Consider the following 23,253-nt stretch of genomic DNA (forward strand, 5'->3'; position numbering starts at 1 on the left):
CAACATTTCCTGTAACACCACATTTCGAAAACTTATATTCTCTCCTTTTTGTTTTACACTTCGCTTTACGTCACACCGACACAGATAGGTCTTACGGCGACGTTGGCATAGGAAAGGGCTAGAAGTGGGAAGGAAGCAGCCGTGGTCTTAATTCAGGTGTGCCAGTTGTGAAAATGGGCAACCACGGAAAATCTTCAGGACTGCCGACAGTGGGGTTCGAACCCACTATCTCCCGAATGCAGGCTGATAGCTGCATGGCCCAAACCGCACACCCACTTGCTCGGTAACGTCAGACGTATTCATAGCTGTAAACAACCGATATCCAGATTATTTTTTAAACGCGCTTTATGCGCTCATATAGTACGCAGTCAGTTCTGACATGGATATTTTTCGGGCTGGGGGTCTACCTGAAATTAGCGTGGACAGTTTTGCGTGGAAAAAAAAAAAAAACACACCCAGTGGCGGCGATAAGGACCCCGCAGACCCCGCGTATCTTTTGAGGGGCCCATGACTGTTTCTTAATTCTGTAACTGAAGAGTGATTTTACATATTGATAAAGCTACAGCACACAACACAGTATTATTTGTATTACAGAGGTTTACTCCAAACCTAGGCCGTCGTAGTGCAGAGCTTCTTTCGTCAATAGGAGTACGGAACTTATTTCTGGAAGAATGCGGATTTCCCAACCTGTTCTAATTATAACCATCTCTTTCTGCCACTCACAACAATCAACAAAGCTTTTGAAGCAATTAGCCAGATCTGAGAACCCAGCAGTCAGCGAAGATGCGATAACAAAGACATCCTCGTTATCTGAACTCTAAATACTGAAGTTTGGGGCTTGTTTATAACTCTCGTTAGTCAGCGACGCTAAGTAGGCTTCCGATGGACGGTTGAGTAGTAAATTATTTGGTCCTCGGAACGAGATTATTTCTTAATATTGTGATGTTCAGCGTGTTTGGGTTACTATAATTGGAATAGGCATTTCTTGTGTGTGTGTGTGTGTTCTTACTAAACTGTGTAATTGTGTATTATTATTATTAGTATTATTATTATTATTGTCATTGCTGTTCATTGTAATGATATACAACCTTTTACTACGAAATAAACTTGTAACTTTCCATATCAGGAAAAATTGGGCCTATTTTCAATTATTACCGGGGTGGAGGGAGAGCTTCTTAGCACCCCTACTGGCCAACAACGTAACCGGGCAACCGGTGACGTCATATGGATGCAAGAACGACGCCATTTTGGTGGACGTAAATACATGTTTTTGTAATAACTTGATGCTGGACGTATTAGGACTATAAAGAAAGGATATTATAAACAAAGCAATGTCGAACAATTTATCGGGAAAACAATAATTAAACATTCTGAACATTGCGAAACGAAGAGACAATTATTTCGTCTTCTAAGCCTAAAAACATATCCATGATTCGATGTTTCTCCGTGTAGCTGAGAAAATAGTACTTTTTTCTGAAAAAAATTGTTAAATATGGGTAAGTCGCATTTTGAAACTAGACCCTCATACCATGTGCATACTGTTTCTTTCTTTCTTTCTTTCTTTCTTTCTTTCTTCCTTCCTTAATTCGTTTACCCTCCAGGGTTGGATTTTCCCTCGGACTCAGCGAGGGATCCCACCTCCACTGCCTCAAGGGCAGTGTACTGGAGCGCGAGGCACTGGGGCGGGGATACAACTGGGGATGAGGATCAGTACCTCGTCCAGGCGGCCTCACCCGATATTCTGAACAGGGGCCTTGTCGGGGGTGGAAAGATTGGAAGGGATAGACAAGGACGAGGGAAGGAAGCGGCCGTGGCCATTAAGTTAGACACCATCCCCGCATTTGCCTGGAGGATAAGTGGAAAGCCACGAAAAACCATTTAGAGGATTGCTGAGGTGGGAATTGAACCTCTCCCTCCTACTCAATTCACCTCCCGAGGCTGAGTGGACTCCGTTCCAACCCTCGTACCACTTTTCAAATTTCGTAGCAGAGTCGGGAATCAAAGCCGAGCCTCCGGGGGTGGCAGCTAATCACATTAACCACTACACCACACAGGCAGACCATCCTGTATCTTAACTCGCAAATATCTACGACCAGGAGAGTCGGCCGTGCGGTTAGAGGCACGCAGCTATGAGCTTGCATCTGGGAGATAGTGGGTTCGATAAACAAACCCACCCACTGTCGACAGCCCTGGTTTTCAATGGTTTCCCATTTCCACACCAGGCACACAAGGGCTGTACCTTAATTAAGGCCACGGCCTCTTCCTTCCCAATCTAAGGCATTTCCTATTCCATTTCTGTGTCGGCGCGACCTAAAGCAAATTAAAAAGAAAAAATTACGAAGACAAACATGTTAGATATTATGAAGAATTTCACATGATCCAAGGCTGTCTTCCCCCTATAACAAACGACTACTAGATGTATGTGTGTGTACGTCCTGATTATATAATTTGATTACGGGCGAGTCACAATTATTAATTAACGCTGTCCAATGTCACGTCAGCTGCGATGTGTTGTGTATAATTCTCTCCCTCTTCTACTTTCTCTTCAACGATTTATCATAGTCAACGACGGCCGCAAACTGATGAACATCACTTTGAAGGGTATGTAATATTCTACTGGTCTGAATAATAACAGTAAACTCCGTGGTGAAGTGACCTTGGGTTGTCCTGAGCTTTAGAGGATAGAATACACCCTGTTTGTCGTAAGAGAGACTTGAGAGAGTACAGTAGGTTGGCAACCACGGGGCTCCTAACCAAGTCTGGCATTGCCCTCTCATTTAGGACTATCACCCAGGTGGCAGATTCCCTATAAGTTGTTTATATAGACTTTTCGAAAACGATTTCAAAGTAATTGGAAAATGATCAAACATCTCTCCTGACAAATTAATCGAATCCCTAATTACTCTTCCTATAAATTAATATTTGCCCTATTTTGTCCTCTTAAATTCCAGCTTTATCTTCATTTTATGATCTTTCCTACTTTTAAAAATTTCTTAAATTCCAGCTTTATCTTCCTTTTACATTTCCATTTCCATTTCCAAAATTCCATCCGTGCTTAATCGTATACCATGTCATTCCAAAACACATTGACAGCTCGCAACATACCGCTTAGTCGAGCAGCTCGTCTCCTTACCCCCAAGTCTTCCCAGCCTAAAGTTTGCAAATATTTTCGTAACCCTACTCTTTTGTTGGAAATCATCATCTTTATCTGTTTACCCTCTAGGGTCGGGTTTTACCTCGGAATCTGCGAAGGATTCCACCTCTACCGCCTCAAGGTAGACTATGGGTTGGGATACAACTGGGGAGGAGGACCATTATCTCGCCCAGGCGGCCTCACCTGCTATGCTGAACAGGGGCCTTGATGGGGGATGGGAAGATTGGAACGGATAGACAAGGAAGAGGGAAGGAAGCTGCCGTGGCCTTAAGTTAGACACCATCCCGACATTTGCCTGGAGGAGAAGTGGGAAACCACGGAAAACCACTTCCAGGATGGCTGAGGTGGGAATCGAACCCTATATACTCATTTGACATCCCGAGGCTGAGTGGACCCCGTTCCAGCCCTCGTACCACTTTTCAAATTTCGTGGCAGAGCCGGGAATCGAACCCGGGCCTCTGAGGGTGGCAGCTAATCACACTAACCACTACACCACGGAGGCGGACTTGTTGGAAATTACCAAGAACAAATTGTGCTCTTTTCCTATGAATATTTCCCATGCTGCAATTGCGGTCTTAGAGCTCATACCCCTCTCTCCTTTCAATCATTACTATAACCCCTAAACACCCTGATAACCATGTGAAGCGATTTGTAACCTTTATTAACTTAAAAAAAACCTATTTGTTTTATGTTGCACCTACAGAGATAGGTCTTATAGCGACGATGGGGCAGGAAAGGGCTATAGGAGTGGGAAGGAAGCGGCCATGGCCTTAATTAAGGTACAGCCCCATCATTTGGCTGCTGTGAAAGTGGGAAACCACGGAATGCCATTTTCATGGCTGCCGACAATGGGGTTCGAACCATGGGCGTATTCTCCTTAAATGCAAGGCATTCATTGCATGCGTTATGATAACACAAAGAACTGTCTGATGTACGGTTTTAGGTTGTTTCAAGTCAAATATTAACTATTTCATCTCTCAGAAGTTCAAAAGGTCCGCGCAACTGTACTGGTTCCGTTGCTTGACTACGTGTGGTGCTGGTGTAGTCTCGCCGTCTACTCCACTCTAGGAAGAAAGAGACAGCGAATGGAGGAGTTAAGGATGTAAGGCATTCAATCTTAAAATTGCATTCGGTGGCAGACGTAGTTCTGAAACCCTCCGAACGATGTCGCTGCAATGGAAACTTGGTCAGAATTTGTCGCCCCATACCCGTGCTACCCTCTGCCATCCGTTAGCAACTTGGAGAAAGTCGGCATCTTTACAGCGAACGGGACCCACAGATTACCCCCCAGCGAGAATCCAACGTGACGAAACTGACCATTGCCACTGGGGTGACTTACCTCCAGTGCTTGAGTTGTGGCTAACTAGTGAGTTAATTCGTTGTGTTTTCGGTGTTTTATTATATTTTGCGCATATGTTGTATTAACAATGGATGAGTCTAAAACGGATATAATTGTAAATCAGTTTGAAAAGCCATTTACTGGCCGTTCGTTTGATGAAAAGATTCAAATAGTTAAAGCAGGGAGACCTCTACCTTCCCTCGTAAATTTCTTCTTCTTCTTAATCTGCTTACCTTCCAGGGTTGGCTTTTCCCTCGGATTCAGCGAGGGATCCCTCCTCTACCGCCTCAAGGGCAGTGTACTGGAGCTTCAGACTCTGGGTCGGGGGATACAACTGGGGAGGATGATCAGTACCTCGCCCAGGCTGCCTCACCTACTATGCTGGACAGAGGCCTTGCGGGGGATGGGAAGATTGGAAGGGATAGACAAGGAAGAGCGAAGGAAGCGGCCGAGGCCTGAAGTTAGGTACCATCCCGGCATTTGCCTGGAGGATGGCTGAGGTGGGAATCGAACCCACCTCTACTCAGTTGAGCTCCCGAGGCTGAGTGGACCCCGTTCCAGCCCTCGTACCACTTTTCAAATTTCGTGGCAGAGCCGGGAATCGAACCCGGGCCTCCGGGGGTGGCACCTAACCACACTAACCACTACACCACAGAGGTGGACCCTCGTAAATTTAAAAACAGAAAACAAGAATTGTGTACGCTCGTTCAGTCCAGAAACTTACAGTAAAACTGTTTGGCTCGAGTTCACCTACATGTAATTAGGGTGAGTAGAATTGAAATTTACTTAATACATTGTGTTAACTGCATGGTTACTAGTTGCATGCCAGCTGCCTCTGTGGATCAGCGGTAGAGTGTCGGCCTCCGGATCCCAAGATAGCGGGTTCAAACTCGGCAGAGGTAGTCGGATTTTTGAAGGGCGGAAAAAAGTCCATTCGACACTCCATGTCGTACGATGTCGGCATGTAAAAGATCTCTGGTGACACATTTGGTGTTTACCCGACAAAATTAATTAAATCTCAGCCATAGACGCCCAAGAGAGTTTCGGGTTACTCGGTCTGCCATCTAGTGGGGGCCTAGAGTAAAACGGAACGTCGAAATTGACGAGCAGACAGCCAGATGGCGTCAAATTGAAATGTCTGCACACGGTAGCTGAGGCCATACGATTATTATTATTATTTAGTTGCATGCCTCAGTGGAGGTTCCAGGATACGCCACTGGTTCGAACCTACTATCTTCCGGATGCAAACTCACACCTGCGCGCCCCCAACCGCACAGTCCACTCGCCCGGTAGCTTTATTTACAATCCCGTTGATGTGGTGATTGCCCTTAGTGTAGATCTTTCCTCGCTTTTATCGTTTCTATCTGACCTCCCCGTGTGAGCGGGGGCGGTAGAATACATCCACAGTATCCCCTACCTGCGTAAGAGGCGACTAAAAGGGGACCCAGTAACTTCCATCTCGGGCGCTTCCGTCGTCCACGGGTCCCTTAGTTGAATATGGCATTGCTTCCACTTACTTGTGCCAGGCTCCTCACTTTCAGCTTTTCTGTCCGACCTCCCTTGGTCAACTGGTGTTCTCTTCTGACCCTGACGGTATTAGGTTTGATAGGCCTGGAAAGCTCTTCGAGACCCTTCGCTTTTATTTTGACCTTCATTCTTTATTCTTCCAAAATTTTTCTGATTAACATTCATGTTAATAGAGGATGGTTGCCCAGTTGTACTTCTTCTTGAAACAATAATCACCACTACCACCACTATCTGTCCTCCCTTGGTCAACTCTTGTTCTTTTCCGACTCCGACGATATTACGTTTCCAAGCCCTAGGGAGTTTTCCATTTTCCATCTCCCTCCTTTGAAGAACTGATCTCTCCCATTTTCTTCTCTATAGCACTACTCTACAAGGTTTTCATAACATGGACCAAAAAACCAAACCCACATGGCACTAAAGCCTTTGAAGGGCCTTAGCCTACCAAGCGACCGCTGCTCAGAATGAAGGCCTGCAGATTACGAGGTGTCATGTGGTCAGCACAACGAATCCTCTTGGCCGTTATTCTTGGCTTTCTAGACCGGGGCCGCTATCTCACCGTCAGATAGCTCCTCAATTCTAATCACGTAGGCTGAGTGGACCTCGAACCAGCCCTCAGGTCCAGGTAAAAATTCCAGATCTGGCCCGCAATCGAACCCGGGGCCTCCGGGTAAGAGGCAGGCACGCTACCCCTACACCACGGGCATAACACGGACAAGAATAACTATTTTTAGATAATTATTACGAATGTGGGCTTGGAAAATTGCCAACACGTCACATATTTATATATAAAATAAGAGTTTTGTCTGTACATTGCTCAGAATTTAAAAAGGATGGTATTTCTGTATCGGTCGTGTTCAAAGTAGCAAGGAAATGCACTTTTTAATTTTCCGTAATGTCTGTCAGTCAGTCAGTCTGCCTGTATGTATGTATGTACACTCATCACGAGAAAACGGCTGAAGACAATTTAATGAAAATCGGTATGTAGTGTGCGAGAATAAGTCGCTATAATCTAGGCCATAAATAATGTTATTCACGCTGAGAGAAATGGTAGTTTAGGAGAAGACCTAAAATTTAATTCTCAAATATTTATGTTATTAATGGTCCTATCTTAATGAAAATCGGTATGCAAAGTCGGGAAATAAGTCGCTACAATCTAGGCCATAAATATTTTTACTTCACGCTCAGTGCAATGGTAGTTTTGGGGAAGGCCTAAATTTTATTCTCAAATATTTGTGTTATTAGTGGTCCTATCGACAAATACTACATTACTAAAGTTATATAGTATATAATTTCCGATCATTTATGTCTTATACATTTTTACCGTACCGGCTATGATAACAGAGATATTCATGAATGTGGATTTTTGTTGCTATGTCCATATCAGCGCCAAGTCACGAGAAAATGGGTAAACAGAATTTAATGAAAATCGTTATGTGAAGTCGGGGAATAAGGAATTACAGTCTACGCTATAAGTAATTTCGTAAGATGCCCTAATATCACAAAGTCGAAAGAAAACTCTATGTGAAGGCCTACAATACAGAAAGCTCATAACACTGAACAACAATAACATTACATTGACCATTCTTTGTTGTGATGTGCTTTGTGTCTTTTGTTGTCAGTCATGTCTGATAGATGGGATTACCGCTGTATACCGAGTACTTAAAAAACATTACTTTACGTCGCACCGACACAGATAGGTATTATGGCGACGATGGGATAGGAAAGGGCTAGGCGTGGAAAGGAAGCGGCCCTGGCGTTAATTACGATACAGCCCCAGCCAGCATTTGCCTGGTGTGAAAATGGGAGACCACAGAAAACCATCTTCAGGGTTGTCGACAGTGGTTTTCGAACCCACTACCTCCCGGATGCAAACTCACAGCTGCGCGCCCCTAACCGCACGGCCAACTCACCCGGTCGTACCGAGTATAACAGCCTGCCTGAATATTGGCGGGAAGTAGCTGGGGAGTTAGATAACTTTCTTCTTAAGCATAGGCCTACCATTCCTCTGGTTCATAAATTTTCTGATACTACTGGTACGTAACAAACTGGTTCATCACAGCAGTCAAGCTATTCAATCCCTACCCTGAGGCACTGATTGGATTGAGCCGTGTGTATATTTAACGGAACAATGGCAGAGGAGTGTTCATGGCTGTCTGCGGCCTGGTCATTCCAGCACTGGAACTTTGGACTGTTAGATCGGCAGCATAGTACTGTTCGTTAAAAGTGAGAACATGTGCGGTTTTTCATTTGATCGAGTATTTTATATGATAACATTGCTTTTAAACCCTACATTCCTACTGACGTTTTTGTAATGGCCTAAGTTAACTGTAGTTAGGAAAACCACAAAGACAGTCTTTCTGAGAATCCCGTAGCGAAGCACGGGTACATCAGCTAGTTTTTTATAAACTCATACTTTTTTGTTAACGAATCGTATAAAATGTGTTAAAACCTACCCAGTTTGAAAGAGGTTATGTTCTTTAACATACTGTAGATCTTTTACGCAAATTCCTATAATTTCCATTCTTTTAAAGTGCCATTTCAAACATATTTGCTCTTTTGTGGTTTGAATGAGTGTTACCCTTCGCGTTGGTTTCTTGTTTTATTACCCTTATTATGCCTCTGCACGGAGGTTGGGCACATCCGGCTATAACTGACTAATGGAGCGAAAAAATGGTTGCTTGCCGTTGTATTGTGAAAATTCGGTTGCTTGCTGTTGTATTGTGAGACAAGAAACGTTTAGTTCTGATTGTGGAAATGTTGTGAGCGGTACTAGTCATTCTACAATAGTGTTAAATGGATTACAACCGTCGTTCATGTAAATATTCTCCACATAGTTTCTGCTATGTTTGTGAGGAATTAAATTTTAAATCACAATGTCGATTAATTACAAACAATGTAAAAAAAAAGCATATTACTTGTATTTTGACTGTAAAGTGGGTGATCAAGATAAAAATTGGGCACCACACGTGTGTTGCGTAACGTGTTACATGAAGTTAACAAAGTGGTTGCGGGGGAAAAATAACAATACCGTTGTCTTTTGCTGTTCCAATGATTTGGTGACAGCCTACCAGTCATCTGGAAAATTTTTATTTCTTTATTACCAAAGCAGGGAAGCCTCCATGGCTCAGGCGGCAACGCGCCGGCCTCTCACCGCTGGGTTCCGTGGTTCAAATCCCGGTCACTCCATGTGAGATTTGTGCTGGACAAAGCGGAGGCAGGACAGGTTTTTCTCCGGGCACTCCGGTTTTTCCTGTCATATTTCATTCCAGCAACACTCTCCAATTTCATTTCATTTCATTAATCATTCATTAATCATTGCCCCAGAGGAGTGCGACTGGCCTCGGCAGCCGGCACGGTTCACATCCTCGCCGCTAGAAGGGGGCTTCATTCATCCCATTACTGACCCGGTCAAATGACTGGAAACAGGCTGCGGATTTTCATTACCAAAACAGAGGGATTTTCAAGGAAAAGTATAGGTAACATGGTGTATCCTAATCTGCCATCAGCCACAAGACCCGTGCCACATTATCCAGAGTTTTCCGCCAGAACCCTCCCCCCAGTGGAGAAGATTATGTCATTCAGAGGAACACGAACAAACAGAATCCTCAGACAACCCTTCATCTTCCGCTGACCCTACCTACATTCCCGAACATCATAAAACACCTCATCTGATACCACAGACGGAATTTAATTATCTAGTTAGGGATGTAGGTCTTTCCAAGCAACATACTGAACTATTAGGTTCTAGATTACAAGAATGGAACTTATCAGCAAGGGATACCAAGATTTCAGTGTTTAGAAAACGAAATGATAAACTGACCACTTATTTTGCAATGGAAAATTCTGTTTTTGCGTGCAAAAATGTGATCGAGCTGATGGATGAATTAGAAATTGAATAACATCCAAAAGAATGGAGACTGTTCATCAATTCATCAAAACTAAGCTTAAAAGCAGTTTTATTACACAATGGCAATACAAAACCTTCCATTCCAGTGGCTCATTCAGTTCGCTATGAAAAAATGAAATGGCGTATGGCTTTTAGTGCCGATAGTGTCGAGGACAAGTTCGGCTCGCCAGATGCAGGTCTTTTGATTTGACTCCCGTAGGCGACCTGCGCATCGTGATGAGGATGAAATAATGACGAAGACGACACATACACTCAGTCCCCGTGCCAGCGAAATTAACCAATTAAGGTTAAAATTCCCGACTCTGCCGGGAATCGAAACTGGGACCCCTGTGACCAAAGGCCAGCACCCTAACCATTTAGCCATGGAGCCGGACAATCGCCATGAAAGAAACTTATGAAAACGGCACTAATTTTGAATGCAGTAAATTATAGTGAACATCGCTGGGTAATTTGTGGCGATTTGAAAGTAATAGCTTTATTGCTTGGATTAAAAGGAGGGTTTACTAAGTTTTGTTGTTTTTTGGGTTTGTGGACAGTCGAGCAACAGTACAGCATTATGTGGTGAAGGACTGGCCTATCAAAAAAGGTTATATTCCTGGTGAACATAATATTAAATGCCCTCCACTAGTGCAACGTGAAAAAGTATTTCTTCCGCCTCTGCATATAAAACTAGAGCTAATTATTTTTTTGTGAAAGCTATAGATAAGAGTGGGAAAGCCTTTCAATACTTAACGACTCAGTTCCCAAAAATCAGTGATGATAAATTAAAAAAAGGCATATTTGTCGGTCCACAAATTAGACAACTTTTGAAGGACAGCATTTTTATGAAAAGAAAAAATAACCCTAAGGAATTACGAGCATGAAAATATTTTGAATCTGTTGTCAAAGGATTTTTAGAGAATCACAAAGAAGAAATGTATCGCCAATTTACTAAGAAACTGCAAGGAAATGGGTTGCCGTATACTACTGAAGAGCCACTTCTTACATTCACATTTAGACTTCTTTCCTGAGAACTTGGGGGCTGTAAGTGTTGAGTAGGGAGAGCGATTTCACCAAGACATTGCTGCAATAGAGCAACGGTATCAAGGAAGCCGGTATCCTCCGATGATGGGCGATTATTGCTGTTTTTTTTTTACAAAGGGAAGATTCCAGTTCACATAAGAGAAAAATTGTATTTTCTCTATTTTATTGCATAAAGAGTAGTTTTTATAAGCCTTAATAGCTGGTCAGTTATTAATATACCAGTTCTATCATATCAACACTACCATTGAAACTTTTATTAGCCTACAAGAATAAGAACAAAGTAATTTTTAATAGATCAAAAATCTTGATTTATTCAATATACCAAGTAAATTCTATATCACAAAAACGTGACGTGTTACGAATTTTTCACAATCATTTTCGTGTTCATAGCATGCAAATTAGTTAATATCAGCCTATTTTATTAGTGTTATGGGAAAAAGTTCAAATTTGTTGAGTATATTATAATCAGAGGGACAGCCTTGGATTATGTGAAATGCTTCATGAAATCTAATAGGTTTTAAATTGTGTATCTTCATAGATGTGTGCGAGCTAAGATACAGTAGCCTACGTTCATGACATGAGAGGTATCGTATCAAGCTATACTTTTCCTTAAAGCAATGATCTTCAGAGTAACCAAGTTAGATTCCCAGCTTATTCATGGATTTTAAGCGAGAGACCAGTTGTGGTCTATGAGAGGCAGTGGACATGGGCAAAACAGACCCAAATGCAAGTCAACGATGATTGACTGTGAACGGCACATTTCTTTTTCTGCAGAAAACATCCGAGTGGCAGACGTGTTTGAAATTGAATAAAGCATCAGCATTAGGTTTATTTGCAAGTGATCTGCATGAGCTGCTGTCTTGAAGAGAACTAGAAGCAATCTCAACAAAATGAAAAGTAGATGCAAACAAATTAAAATTTCCCCGGTTTAAAGTATAAATAATACTTGGAGAAACAAAATCATTCTTGATTGAGGCAACGAAATACTTTACTGAAGAGTTTGCAGAGACTGGCATTAAGAAATGGCAAATTGGTCGACCTTCTAGTAATTTCTTAAAAAAAAAATCGGCTTCTCTTTGCCCTAATGAAAACGTTATACCGATCTCGAGGCTCCAGAAACTACAGTTTAAAATGAACTTAATTCCTGGGTGTGTTAGAGGATTCTACGTTACTTAATAGGAGGTTCCAGTGTGGGTGATATTGCTGAAGACTTTTCACTGGATCCTAATGTTAGGGGAACCTGAATCTGAAATTGGATGAAATCTTAATACAAAATGAACTCCTGCCAAATCTATGTACTTTCTTTTGGATATCAGACTTTTAGACGTTACAGTGGTGCTGATAATTTCGTAAGTATGTCTAGTAACTTACCAGGAAACCCGAGGTGTTGTCCAGGAGACACCGGAAGCGAACGGTGAAGCTACGTTCCAGCAGTTGACTGTTATCGGGCTGGAGGACCTCCTGGAGTGCTATGTTGGCGGATTCTGGAGGGAGAAATGAGTTCCACATGAGTTGCCGCTGGAGTTCTTCCCGATCCTCGGAGTGCACCAGTTCGTACACCGACTGGTGGACGATATCCGACTGCAACAAACAAGAGACAACGAGAATGATTAATACAGAATACAAGAATTTACACCAATGGACAGAGAAAGAAGACTCATTTGCAAGCGATCAGAATGGCCTGTTTAAAAACTAGAGCACTTACAAGACAATGTACGAATAATACGATTTTTGCTTTGGTAGGTACTTTCCAATTTCTAATTACTATGTATGTTTGAAACACAGTAATACGAGGTGTGTTCAAAAAAAGACCGAACTTTGTAAACTGCGCGCAAACCGCAACATTGAGCGAGTTGTGACTGTGGCGGCGCCTAGCGGCAACTTCTGACAACAGACCGCTGCTTTCCGCATTCCATTGCCTGCGTTATCAGTTGAGTTAGAGCCTCTGAAGTGATTGCGTGTGTCACATGTTCGTCGAATTCTATAATAAAACAGCTTGAGGAACAACGCGTGTGCGTGAAGTTCTGCTTCAAAGTTGGGAAAACGTTTGTGGAAACACTGGAGATGAGACGTGGGTGTACGGTTACGATGTCGAAACCAAAAGGCAATCATCACAGTGGGTGGGGAAAGGTTCTCCTCGACCGAAAAAAGCACGAATGAGTCGTTCAAACATCAAGGTGATGCTGATTGTGATTTTTGATTGGAAAGGCATTGTCTATCACGAGTTTGTACCCCGAGGCCAGACAGTGAACAAAGAACTGTACCAGAATGTTTTAACGCATTTGAGAGATGCTGTGCGCAGGAAGAGGCCTGAACTGTGGGAAAACAAATCCTGGATGTTGCACCATGACAATGCGCCAGCACATGCCTCTCTCTCGGTCGACTTGGCTCCAGCAGACTTTTTCTTATTCCCCAAATTGAAAACCACCTTGAAAGGACATCGTTTCCAAGACATTGAAGAGATCAAGGAGAATGCGACGAGGCAACTTCGCGCCATCGAAGAAAGTGCATTCCAGGAAGCATTCCAAAAGTGGAAGAAACGTTGGCAACACGCTGTTGATAGTGCAGGGGACTATTATGAAGGGGACAGTCTGTGAAATGATGTAAGCTACATAATAAAGTTTTCCTAGCCAGAGTTCGGTCTTTTTTGAACACACCTCGTATAATTTTGAGCAATTTCCTATCCTCTCCGAAATTTCTTCCTTGATGTTTTCTTTCCCAGTTAGCTTACTTCCTAGGTAATTAAAAGCATCTACTTCTTTACGAATTTTTCCATTACATCTAACATCCTTCATTTTTTGTTTTGTTTTCTACTGATTTTCATTGCCTCACTTTTCGTTAAAGGAGCTGCCTGGCCGAGGCGGTAAAGGCGTGCCCGGTTCGCCCCGCCAGGAAGTCGTAAAATTTAAGAAACGAGATTTCCACTTCCGGAGGTGCATATGGCCCTGAGGTTCCTCAGCCTACACCAAAAATAAGTACCAGGTTAATTCCTGGGGGCAAAGGCGGCCGGGCGTAGAGCTAACCACTCTACTCCATCGCGTGCCGCGGTTAACAATGGTGGAAGCCTTTACCTTCCACTCCTCCAAGGGCCTTCATGGCCTGTACGGAAGTGACTTTGTCTTTGTCTTTTGTCACTTTTCGTTAAACTTATTTTCATGCCTGCTTCTTCAATTACCTTCTGCCAGGTATTTAGTTTTTCTTCCAATTTTTGTTTATTTTCTTCCTATATCATTACATCATCTGCATTTGCTATGACTTTCATATCATTTGCTGTTGGCCCTTGGCGAACTATCCTCACAATGTTGTCCATCACTATATTAAAGAGCACTGGTGCAAGTACACTTCCTTGTCGAACTCCTCTGTCTGTTCTAAACTATTCTGACTTTTTTTTGGCCATCTATTGTAATACAGTTCAGACATTTCTTATACTTGTTTCTAATTATGAATTGAATTTCTCTTGACAATTCCATTCTATTAAGCCCTTGCCATATCTTTTCTCTTCTAACCGTGTCATAAGCCTTTTGTATTTCTATGAATGCAACTGCGATGTCTTTTCCAAATTCCCATCTTACTGACATATAACATATTAACGCAAATATCCATGATAGGTCTAGAAAGCCACTGGTAGCGTATTAACATCGCTTTCAACAATCAAACGAGCCTCGGATCGAATGTAAAAGCAATACCAAAAGTGACAAAGCCTTTGTGCAGATCTGTCAGGTATGATAGCCAAAATGGTTCCGATAATAGAGAAATCTGTTCAAAGAATCTGGTCACTAGTGGACATAATTTATGATTCATAATTTGAAAACCCCGAATGGAATGTGAAACTTCTTTACATTTCGATAGTGGCGACCGCAGGTAGTCATTTGTTTTCCGTGGGTCAGTATGAAAAATTTAAGGTTCATATGAACCCATGACCTTTGTGGACCACCAAGGGTTCAATGTTCAGATTGAAACGAAAACTTTGTTTTGGCAAACCGAGATAATACATTCTGTTGTGAATATAGAAGTGAGCGTTATCCGAGATAATGACATTATTCGAGTTTTGAAAATAAGATAACTGAAAAGGTAACTACCATTGGTGAAAACGGGCCTAACGAATACTTATCTTTTCACAATGTTTTCTAATAAAGTTTCTGACAAGCAGATAAAACATTCTAATGGACATTATAACCTCATATTCTGCTTCAAAATGAGTAAGTTGACGATAGAATACATTAAAATACAGACTAGAATTAAGTTGTAGCTTATTACTACTGCCATTATATTCCGATATTATTTGAATGGAAATGAACGAGGCATTCGCTTGGTAATTCCACAGCAATTAAGCCTAGTCGAGGAAGGAGAAGAAGATAACAAAACTGTTCTCAATTTTAAAAGTATACACAAAGTTAGCCAATTAACATAACTCAGAATAATTATTGTACGTTGAAAAAAAATGTAGGTTTATAAAGTTCATTTAAATTTTTAATTACCTAAGGAGTGCAATTAAGAGAGAAGGAAAAGTTGGTAAGGGGAAAATAAACCTTCAAAAGAGTTTTAATATAGAGTTAACGATTATTTTTTTGGTTGCTACTTTCTTTACGACATGTATTAATGTTGTTACGGTCTCGTTGTGATGGGGATGATGTTTGTATAAGGTAATGTTGAGGATAAAACATTACACATATATTATATTGGGTTGATTGTGACAAATGTGTCATCATCATCATCATCATCATCATTATAGAAATATTTTACTCAATTACAAATTACTTTTTCAATAATAATCAGTAAAATTATAGACATGATAATAAGCTTTTGGAATTGAGCCTTGTTAAGGAAACAATCTGAAATTCTTTACAATTCGCAGAGAACTTTGTTCTGTGCCTTCGGAAGAAAATCTCGACTCTTCATGAGTAAAACTTCTCAAAAATATTTTACAACTTAGGCCTAATTCTAGTTAGCTGAACACACTAAAAGACAACTGTATGTATGTATGTTGTATGTTGGGTATTCAGCCCGAAGGCTGGTTTGATCCTCTGCAGCTCCGCCAACAGCTGTAATAAATAGCCTAGGCGTCACTGAAGAGGCGTACTAGGGAAATGAGGAGTGAGGTAGTTTCCCGTTGCTTTCCTCACCGAACCAGCAGTTGCTATTACATATCAGTCTGCCAAGCCCACTGAAATGCATGCACCAACCGACCCTAAGAGCGATATTTTCACACCATTCATAACAGGGACTGGCTGCGTAAGCAATGGTATTACTAGCATCACTCATACCTCAGTCACTTTCATATTGTCAAAGCCAAGGATGAGACTGAGACAGGTCAATGAAAGTAACAAATTTGATATAGCCCATACCAGAAGACATAGTGCACTGTAAACACTACATCTCGCCAGCAAAGGCATAAAAGACAACTATTTTTGTAAATTATACTTTTTATGCCAACTGCAATTAGCAAGAATTCAGATCGGTAGGAAAAATGAAAGGACAAGAATTCAGAAATACATATCTATTGAAATCGTAGTCTTCATAACATAACTGGCATCATAATATGACTAGACAAAGAATCTGTATTAGAGTATTTCTTCATCATAATTCTGTATCATTAGTTTTCCATCACTTTGTAGAAGTTAAAAATGTGAAGAAAATAATTGTGTGTTCGTCTCTAAACTCCAGGGACTTAAATGCAGAGAAAAAAAAAAGAAGAAAGAAAAGCATTTGCAAAATGCTGTACGGCTCAGAAACTTGGATACTTGGCACATGCGATGAGAGAAGACTAGAAGCATTTGAAATGTGGTGTTGGAGGAGAATTCAGAAAATCTCGCGGATGGCAAGGCTGACAAATGAAGAAGTTATTAGAAGAGTTGGTGAAGAAAGAGCCCTATTGAAAACAATAATGAAGAAAAGAGACCGGTTAATAGGACATCTGTGTAGGCACAACGATTTTATAATCACTGTTATGGAAGGAATGGTACAAGACAAAAGAGGCAAAGGAGGACCTAGATTACAATACATGAAGTAGATTCAAGGAGATATAGGAGCAGAATCATATGAAAAAATGAAGAGACTATCAGAGAACAGAGAGGAGTGGAGGAGAAGAATTGCTGCCAATCAATCTTCGGATTGAGAATGAGAGAGAGAGTATTAATTGTACCTTCTACAAAATCATTAAAATTAGATAAATATTGCTCGTGTATAGACTTGAATGAGAAGAGTAAAACCGTAAATGGGTGGAATATAAACGATTACAATTTTATTTCCCGAAGTAAATTATGAGTTAAAATTACATTTTGGGAAAAGTAACTATTTTAAGTAAAAATAACTCAAACAGAATTCTTTACAAGTAATTTTATTACTTTTATGGTTATTGGAGACGTTGAGTTGCCAGAATTTTGTCCCTCTGGAGTTCTTTTACGTGCCTGTAAATCTACCGAAACGAGGCTGTCGTATTTAAGCACGTTGTTCAAATATATAGGAAGGAAACGGGATCGAATCCAGCTAGTAATGGTCAGAAAGTCAGTGCTTAAGCGTCTGAATCAACTCAGCCCAGCCTTTGCTTCTTAATTAAAAGAGGTTTGTTATATATTGGCAAAAGGACCTCTGTTCTACTCAGACAACTGTCATCGCTGCTTTGAGTGTCCACCTTACAGTTATTTACTGATCGAGTTAAAGCTACTAATCTTGAAGAGTCCAAGAGCACTAACTTGATGTTGACATGACAATAACATGGTCACATGCGACACGCGATCGAACGTTGAGGAGAAAGTTAAGTGAAAAGCGTCTGTCACACCTTCCAGACACGAGATCGTAGGATCAATACCACTTATTGACCAGGTGGGGACGTCTAGACAGACACAAGTACACGATGTGAAAAATACTTTATTACACCGACGTTGATTTGATTTAACACATGCTCTGTCTTTTCTCTCGCTCTCCCTCCATTAGTCAGTGTACACCCGATGTGCTGTGATGGTGCTCCTAGCAATGCGTAATGTACAGAATCAAACTTCTATATATTTAAAAAATTATGAAAAGTATAGTCAGTCAGTCCGGCCATTCTATCCGGTCGATTTCCTTCATTTATTTAAACTGAACAGATTTGTCATCAGGTACTATAAATCACTTAACTTCCGCCTTCCTCAAATTATTTGATGTTTTCAATTATTTGTCTCTTTGAAGCAATCATATCTTTGGTTCTAATTGAGGTTCTTAGTTCGTTTTGGTCTAAGAACACTCAGTGGATCAAGCTCTTTCATTTCAACTCTTTAACTATTCAAATTGATTCTTCTGAGGAAAGTTATGAGTGTACATTCAATTTGGCATCTCATTTCTTCAACACTTTTTCTCATTGAAGCAATTATATCTTTCGTTCTAATTGAGGTACGCAGTTCATTTTAGTCTAAAACACTCAGTGGATCAAGCGCTTTCTTCTGAGGTGATAACCACTTAAATTGGTAGATTCTGAGAAAAGTTATGAGAACATTTGTCTTCATGACGAAGATCTTTGAAGGACTTTTTAACAGTTCAGCGCGTAGTGTTGTTCCAAGGAACGTTTAATTCAATTTCTTTGTGTGATGTATTTTCAGGTGTTTTGTTGACATAATATTACATTCTATTACCACAGCAGATCGTGTGTTTTATTTCATTAGCTCGAAACTTTGCAAATACATCTGTGAGGATAGTAACGAATAACACCATATTTTGTACATTGCGGGCGGAGCCTGCGGGAAACTGCTATGTAAATATGGAGTCTTTCTGGCATTAGCGTCACACCGTCACCGTAGTAACCAGGCAACCATTGTTCGTCATCTTCATCCTGGCGGTATTACCGTGTACCAAAACTCTGCCTTCTACTCGTATATACAAGGTCTCTCAGGTAAACTAAGACCGTCGAAGCGCCGTTGTAACTCTCCGATCCGTAAGTTGCAATATGGGACGCGTGCGCATAGCTCTTGACATTGCAAGATGATGATGATGATGATGATGATGATGATGCTTGTTGTTTAAAGGGGCCTAAGATCTCAGGCCATCGGCCCCTAATGGTGCGAGATGGAATACAATTTTAAAATGTGTCCACTGACTAGCATTTAAAACAAATGAAGATGAATAATGATGGTGAATTCAAAATAATCAGCGGATCTAATTCGCAATGCCTTATTTTCGGTAAAATGGAAGATGATAGGTTATGGTAGAATAAGACACTGCCTTAAAATTCAACAATATATCATGCAATTTAAAAAAATGCTATTTGTTTCGGGCGTCACCCATGTGGATCTTTTGCCACTACTGGCACCGTATTGTATGAACCTGCGTGTAACTGGAATGGCGGTAGTGTGGAATGTTGTGTGTGAGGAAAGGAAGATTAAGGACGTCACAAACACCCAGTCCCCAGGCCAGGGATATTAATCGTTACAATTAAAAACCCTGACCTGGCCGGGAATCAAACCCGGGACCGCCAGGTGACAGGCGGACTCGTTGCCTCCTACCCCACGGGCCCGGAAATCATGCAAATTACTATTTTTAAAACACATTAAAATATACAAACACAAACTAAAACAGAGTCAAATTAATGAAACGTAGTGAACAATAACACAAAGACTAATACGAAACACGACGTTTATATGACAAAACAAATCACTCATCATCATCGTTGACCAACTCCAGTTTCCCAGGTGTGGTATACGAGCCCCTTCCATTTTATTCGGTCCAAGAACCATTCTTCGTTCACAATCAGCTCCCAGTCTTGTCCTCTCTCGTCTACATCCTTCTTCACTAAGTCTGTCCACTTTTTTCTAGGTCTACCCACTGGTGTCTTTCCCCTTATTTCTCTTTCATACTCCTTTCTTGCAGACCTATTGGCACTCATTCTTTTCACATGACCAGACAACTTCAGTCTTGCCTTTTGGATTTTCTGCAGTAAGGAGTCTTCTAGTCCTACGTCTTCTTCTCTGATAAAACAAACAAAACAAACCACTATGCCTTATAAAACGGTTGACGAGGTCTGCTGACTGCTCGTCATCTTGCAGGATGAGGGAGATGGTACTCGGGAGTTTTAGACTACGACGAAGATCGACCAGGACCACGCACTCTGTAAGGATGTGTGCCACGGTAAGATGATCGCCGCAAGTATACACCGGAGGGGGTTCTCCTTTTAATAACTAGGAGTGCGTTACTATACCGTGGCCGATCCGAAGACGACATAATACCACTGCTTCCCTCCGAGAAGCTCGAAGGGAAGTCCTCCATATCTTTGTTGTACCTTTTATTGCTCTCAGCTTATTTGGAAGTGGAGTGGCCTGCCACTCCATCTCCCATTGGGACATAACCAAATGTCTCAGCTGAGAGCGAATATCACTTGCTGGAACCTTGTAAGGCGACGGGGGCAATGAACTGCCTCCTTGGTTGTCTTATCAGCTAATTCGTTTCCCTCTACACCCATGTGGCTTGGGAGACACATAAACGTGATTCTGGTCCCGGCATCCGAACACCCGGCCAGCAGGTCTTGGATCCGCTGCACCAGAGGGTGCAGGTATCAATAGACTGTAGCAAACTCAAGGAGTCAGTACGCAGCAGAAAGTTTTGGCACTCATCGGATAGTGCGTACCGTAGAGGACCTTGCACGTTTTCGACCTGGCAAGCATCAGTCGCCAGTCTGAATATCAGCTGTTAAGATAGTGAGACAGTTATAATTGCAAAACCGTTATTTTCGCATTGGTTTCACCTTAACGGTCGTGTGAACAGTCATAACTGTCACTAGTGTGCATAAAATCCTAATTGTGTTTATGAAGTCCCTAGTTATGATAGGAAGATTGATATTTGGTGTGCTATTAGTACAAGATGAATAACTGGGCCTACTTTTTAGAGACGGCAGTAAATGAATAGATGTACCAAGATGACAGTTTCACGCCATTCTTCGGTCAGTTAACGGAAGAAGAAAAATCGCGTGGGTGGTTTCGACAAGATTCAGGCCCTACTCATAAAGCAGAAGATCCCCTTCTTACAATCTCGGAAGTGTTTGCAGACAGAGTGATCAGTGCTGGTCTATTTCCCCCTTGTTCTCGAGATTCAACAGTGTGTGATTTTTACTTGTAGGGTAAACTGAAAGAAACAAATTATCGAACAAATTCTCACGTATTGGAGGAAGTGAAAGAAAATATAAGGAATAAAATCAGAAACATTACATAGGAAGAACGTACTCGCGTCAGCCAGAATGTGGTTACCAGATACAAGGGAGGACAACACTTCCAGCATCTTTTGTAAGGTAAGATTTTATATAAGATTGTATACACGCTTAAAGCAGGGCGGCCGCGCGCGACATAAGCTCGGCTGAGGCAGCTGCCGTGGCGCAGAGTACAAACACCGTGCGTTCGGTCTTAGTTTGTATGAGACACTCTGTACAGAAGGTACAAATGGCGCCATGTTTTAAACGAGTTTCATCCGGGAAGTTGGCCGTGCGGTCAGGGGAGCGCGGCTGTGTGCTTGCATCCGGGAGATAGTGGGTTCGAATCCCACTGTCGGAGCCCTGAAGATGGTTTTCCGTGGTTTCCCGTTTTCACATCAGACCGTGTACACACAATTGTGCGGGTTCGTATTTTATTTATGTCTGAGCTTATTTGAGGCTTTCTTGGCGCTAAACCGGAATGCACTGCTTGTGCGGGATACGTAGCATGTACTTCAGTTGTTTTTATTTAGCGCTTGACCACCAGGAGGCAGGAATAAGAGTTTAAAAATACAGTTCATCGGAAAGATGGCGAGAAGCAGTAATGCCTAAAATAAGTATTTATTTGTTGCATTCATATTAATCTAGAAGCTCTACTGAATATCAGAATATAATCAATTAAGTGTGTAAATTGTTTAGCGAACGTAAATTGTGAACTTACAACATCGTACGTAATACCAAGAGGTTTTGAATGTTGATACGCACATGTGTGCGGGCTAGGTTTCCCTACAGCCAATTCATGCAAGAGTGCTGGGTGCTGCCACCAAAAGGATTGTGAAAGCAGAACTTGTACTCTACATGAAAAATGTAATGTATAAGATTTAAAATGTTTAAAACACATTGTTCCACACTGTAAAATAGAACATTTGATCATGTACATGTGTATATTTACATGTACTGAGCGGAATTTTTTCTTTATTTTTTATTTTTTGAAAGTAGCTAATTAAGTCCTGACACGCACAATTGTGTGGCTGCTTTTTCTCAGATGTTAATTTTTATTTTGTAGAATAAACTAAAAATATATGCATTTAAGAGCATTTTAGTCAGTTTTTGACGTAAAAACAAAAATCCACACCCCCAGTTTTCTTTCAGGTCTGAAAGGGTTAATTAAGGCTACGGCCAATTCCTTACAACTCCTAGGCCTTTCCTATCCCATCGTCGCCATAAGACCTATCTCTGTCGGTGCGACGTAAAGCCACTAGCAAAAAAAAAAGTTTACACTGTCTTTGACTGACGTTTCATCTAGTTCACAGCAAAGCATCATCATCATCATCATCATCATCAAGACGTTAATACGGGCCACCGTATAGGTAACGCCTACTCTCTGTCAGGAGAGTTGCGTCGTTTGGAGAAGGAGTGAAGGATTTGGGAGATGGGTAAACAGAGAAGGAGCATTTTCTTTGTTCAAACTTTGTCCCGTTTCTCTAAGGGATCTGGTATGAAATGAGAAGAATCTCTCGTGGCGAATTTTTATGACCGGATGCCCTTCCAGACGTCAGCCTCATCAGAGGAGATAATGAGATGAAATGAATGATGTGATTTATGATTGTAGGAAGGGGGAGTGTAAAAACTGGTGCCGGCAAATAGCCTACTCCTGTCGAATAGCAGCAAGGGGCCTGCTGAACGTTTTGCGTCCCCATCCGACGGATTAATCATCATCAACAACGTCATATCTCCTCACTCCATACGAACACTACAGAGAGGTTTGGAGTTGAATCCAGGCTTTTGACACGCAATCTCGTGATTAGAAATTGTATACCACCTACCCTGCCTGCCAACATTCTGATGGTGACCTTTTTCGACATCAACGGGACTCGAACCGACTAACCATTTATAGACTTCACGCCTTAACGATCATGTCCACCAGGCGGACTTCCAAATTCCATAGAAATATCTCTCGAAAATGATTCGTTTGATGGAAATAAATTAATTGTTTAAAATTTCAGTTTTATTTATTGGAAGCCATATTTATGGCCATTTGAATTTCTCAATGGAATATCTGACACCATTTTTTCCTGCTTCTTTCCTTTTGTTTTTCTTTTACTCTAAATCAGGGCCTCTCAGGGTGCATGCGCGTGGTGCATGCACTGTGCACG

At 41.6% G+C, this 23,253-nt stretch overlaps 1 protein-coding gene across 1 annotated transcript in view; it reads right to left on the minus strand.

Moving 5' to 3' along the window:
* Positions 1 to 23,253, minus strand: part of ss (spineless) — a 770,665-nt gene that overhangs the window by 56,194 nt on the left and 691,218 nt on the right. Inside the window, exon 5 of the mRNA XM_067157402.2 lies at positions 12,322 to 12,531. Coding sequence (XP_067013503.2) covers positions 12,322 to 12,531 — 210 coding nt within the window. The remainder of the gene's footprint in view (positions 1 to 12,321; positions 12,532 to 23,253) is intronic.

The sequence above is a fragment of the Anabrus simplex genome, chromosome 13, assembly GCF_040414725.1.
Source record: "Anabrus simplex isolate iqAnaSimp1 chromosome 13, ASM4041472v1, whole genome shotgun sequence".
In the NCBI taxonomy this organism is placed as follows: domain Eukaryota; kingdom Metazoa; phylum Arthropoda; class Insecta; order Orthoptera; family Tettigoniidae; genus Anabrus; species Anabrus simplex.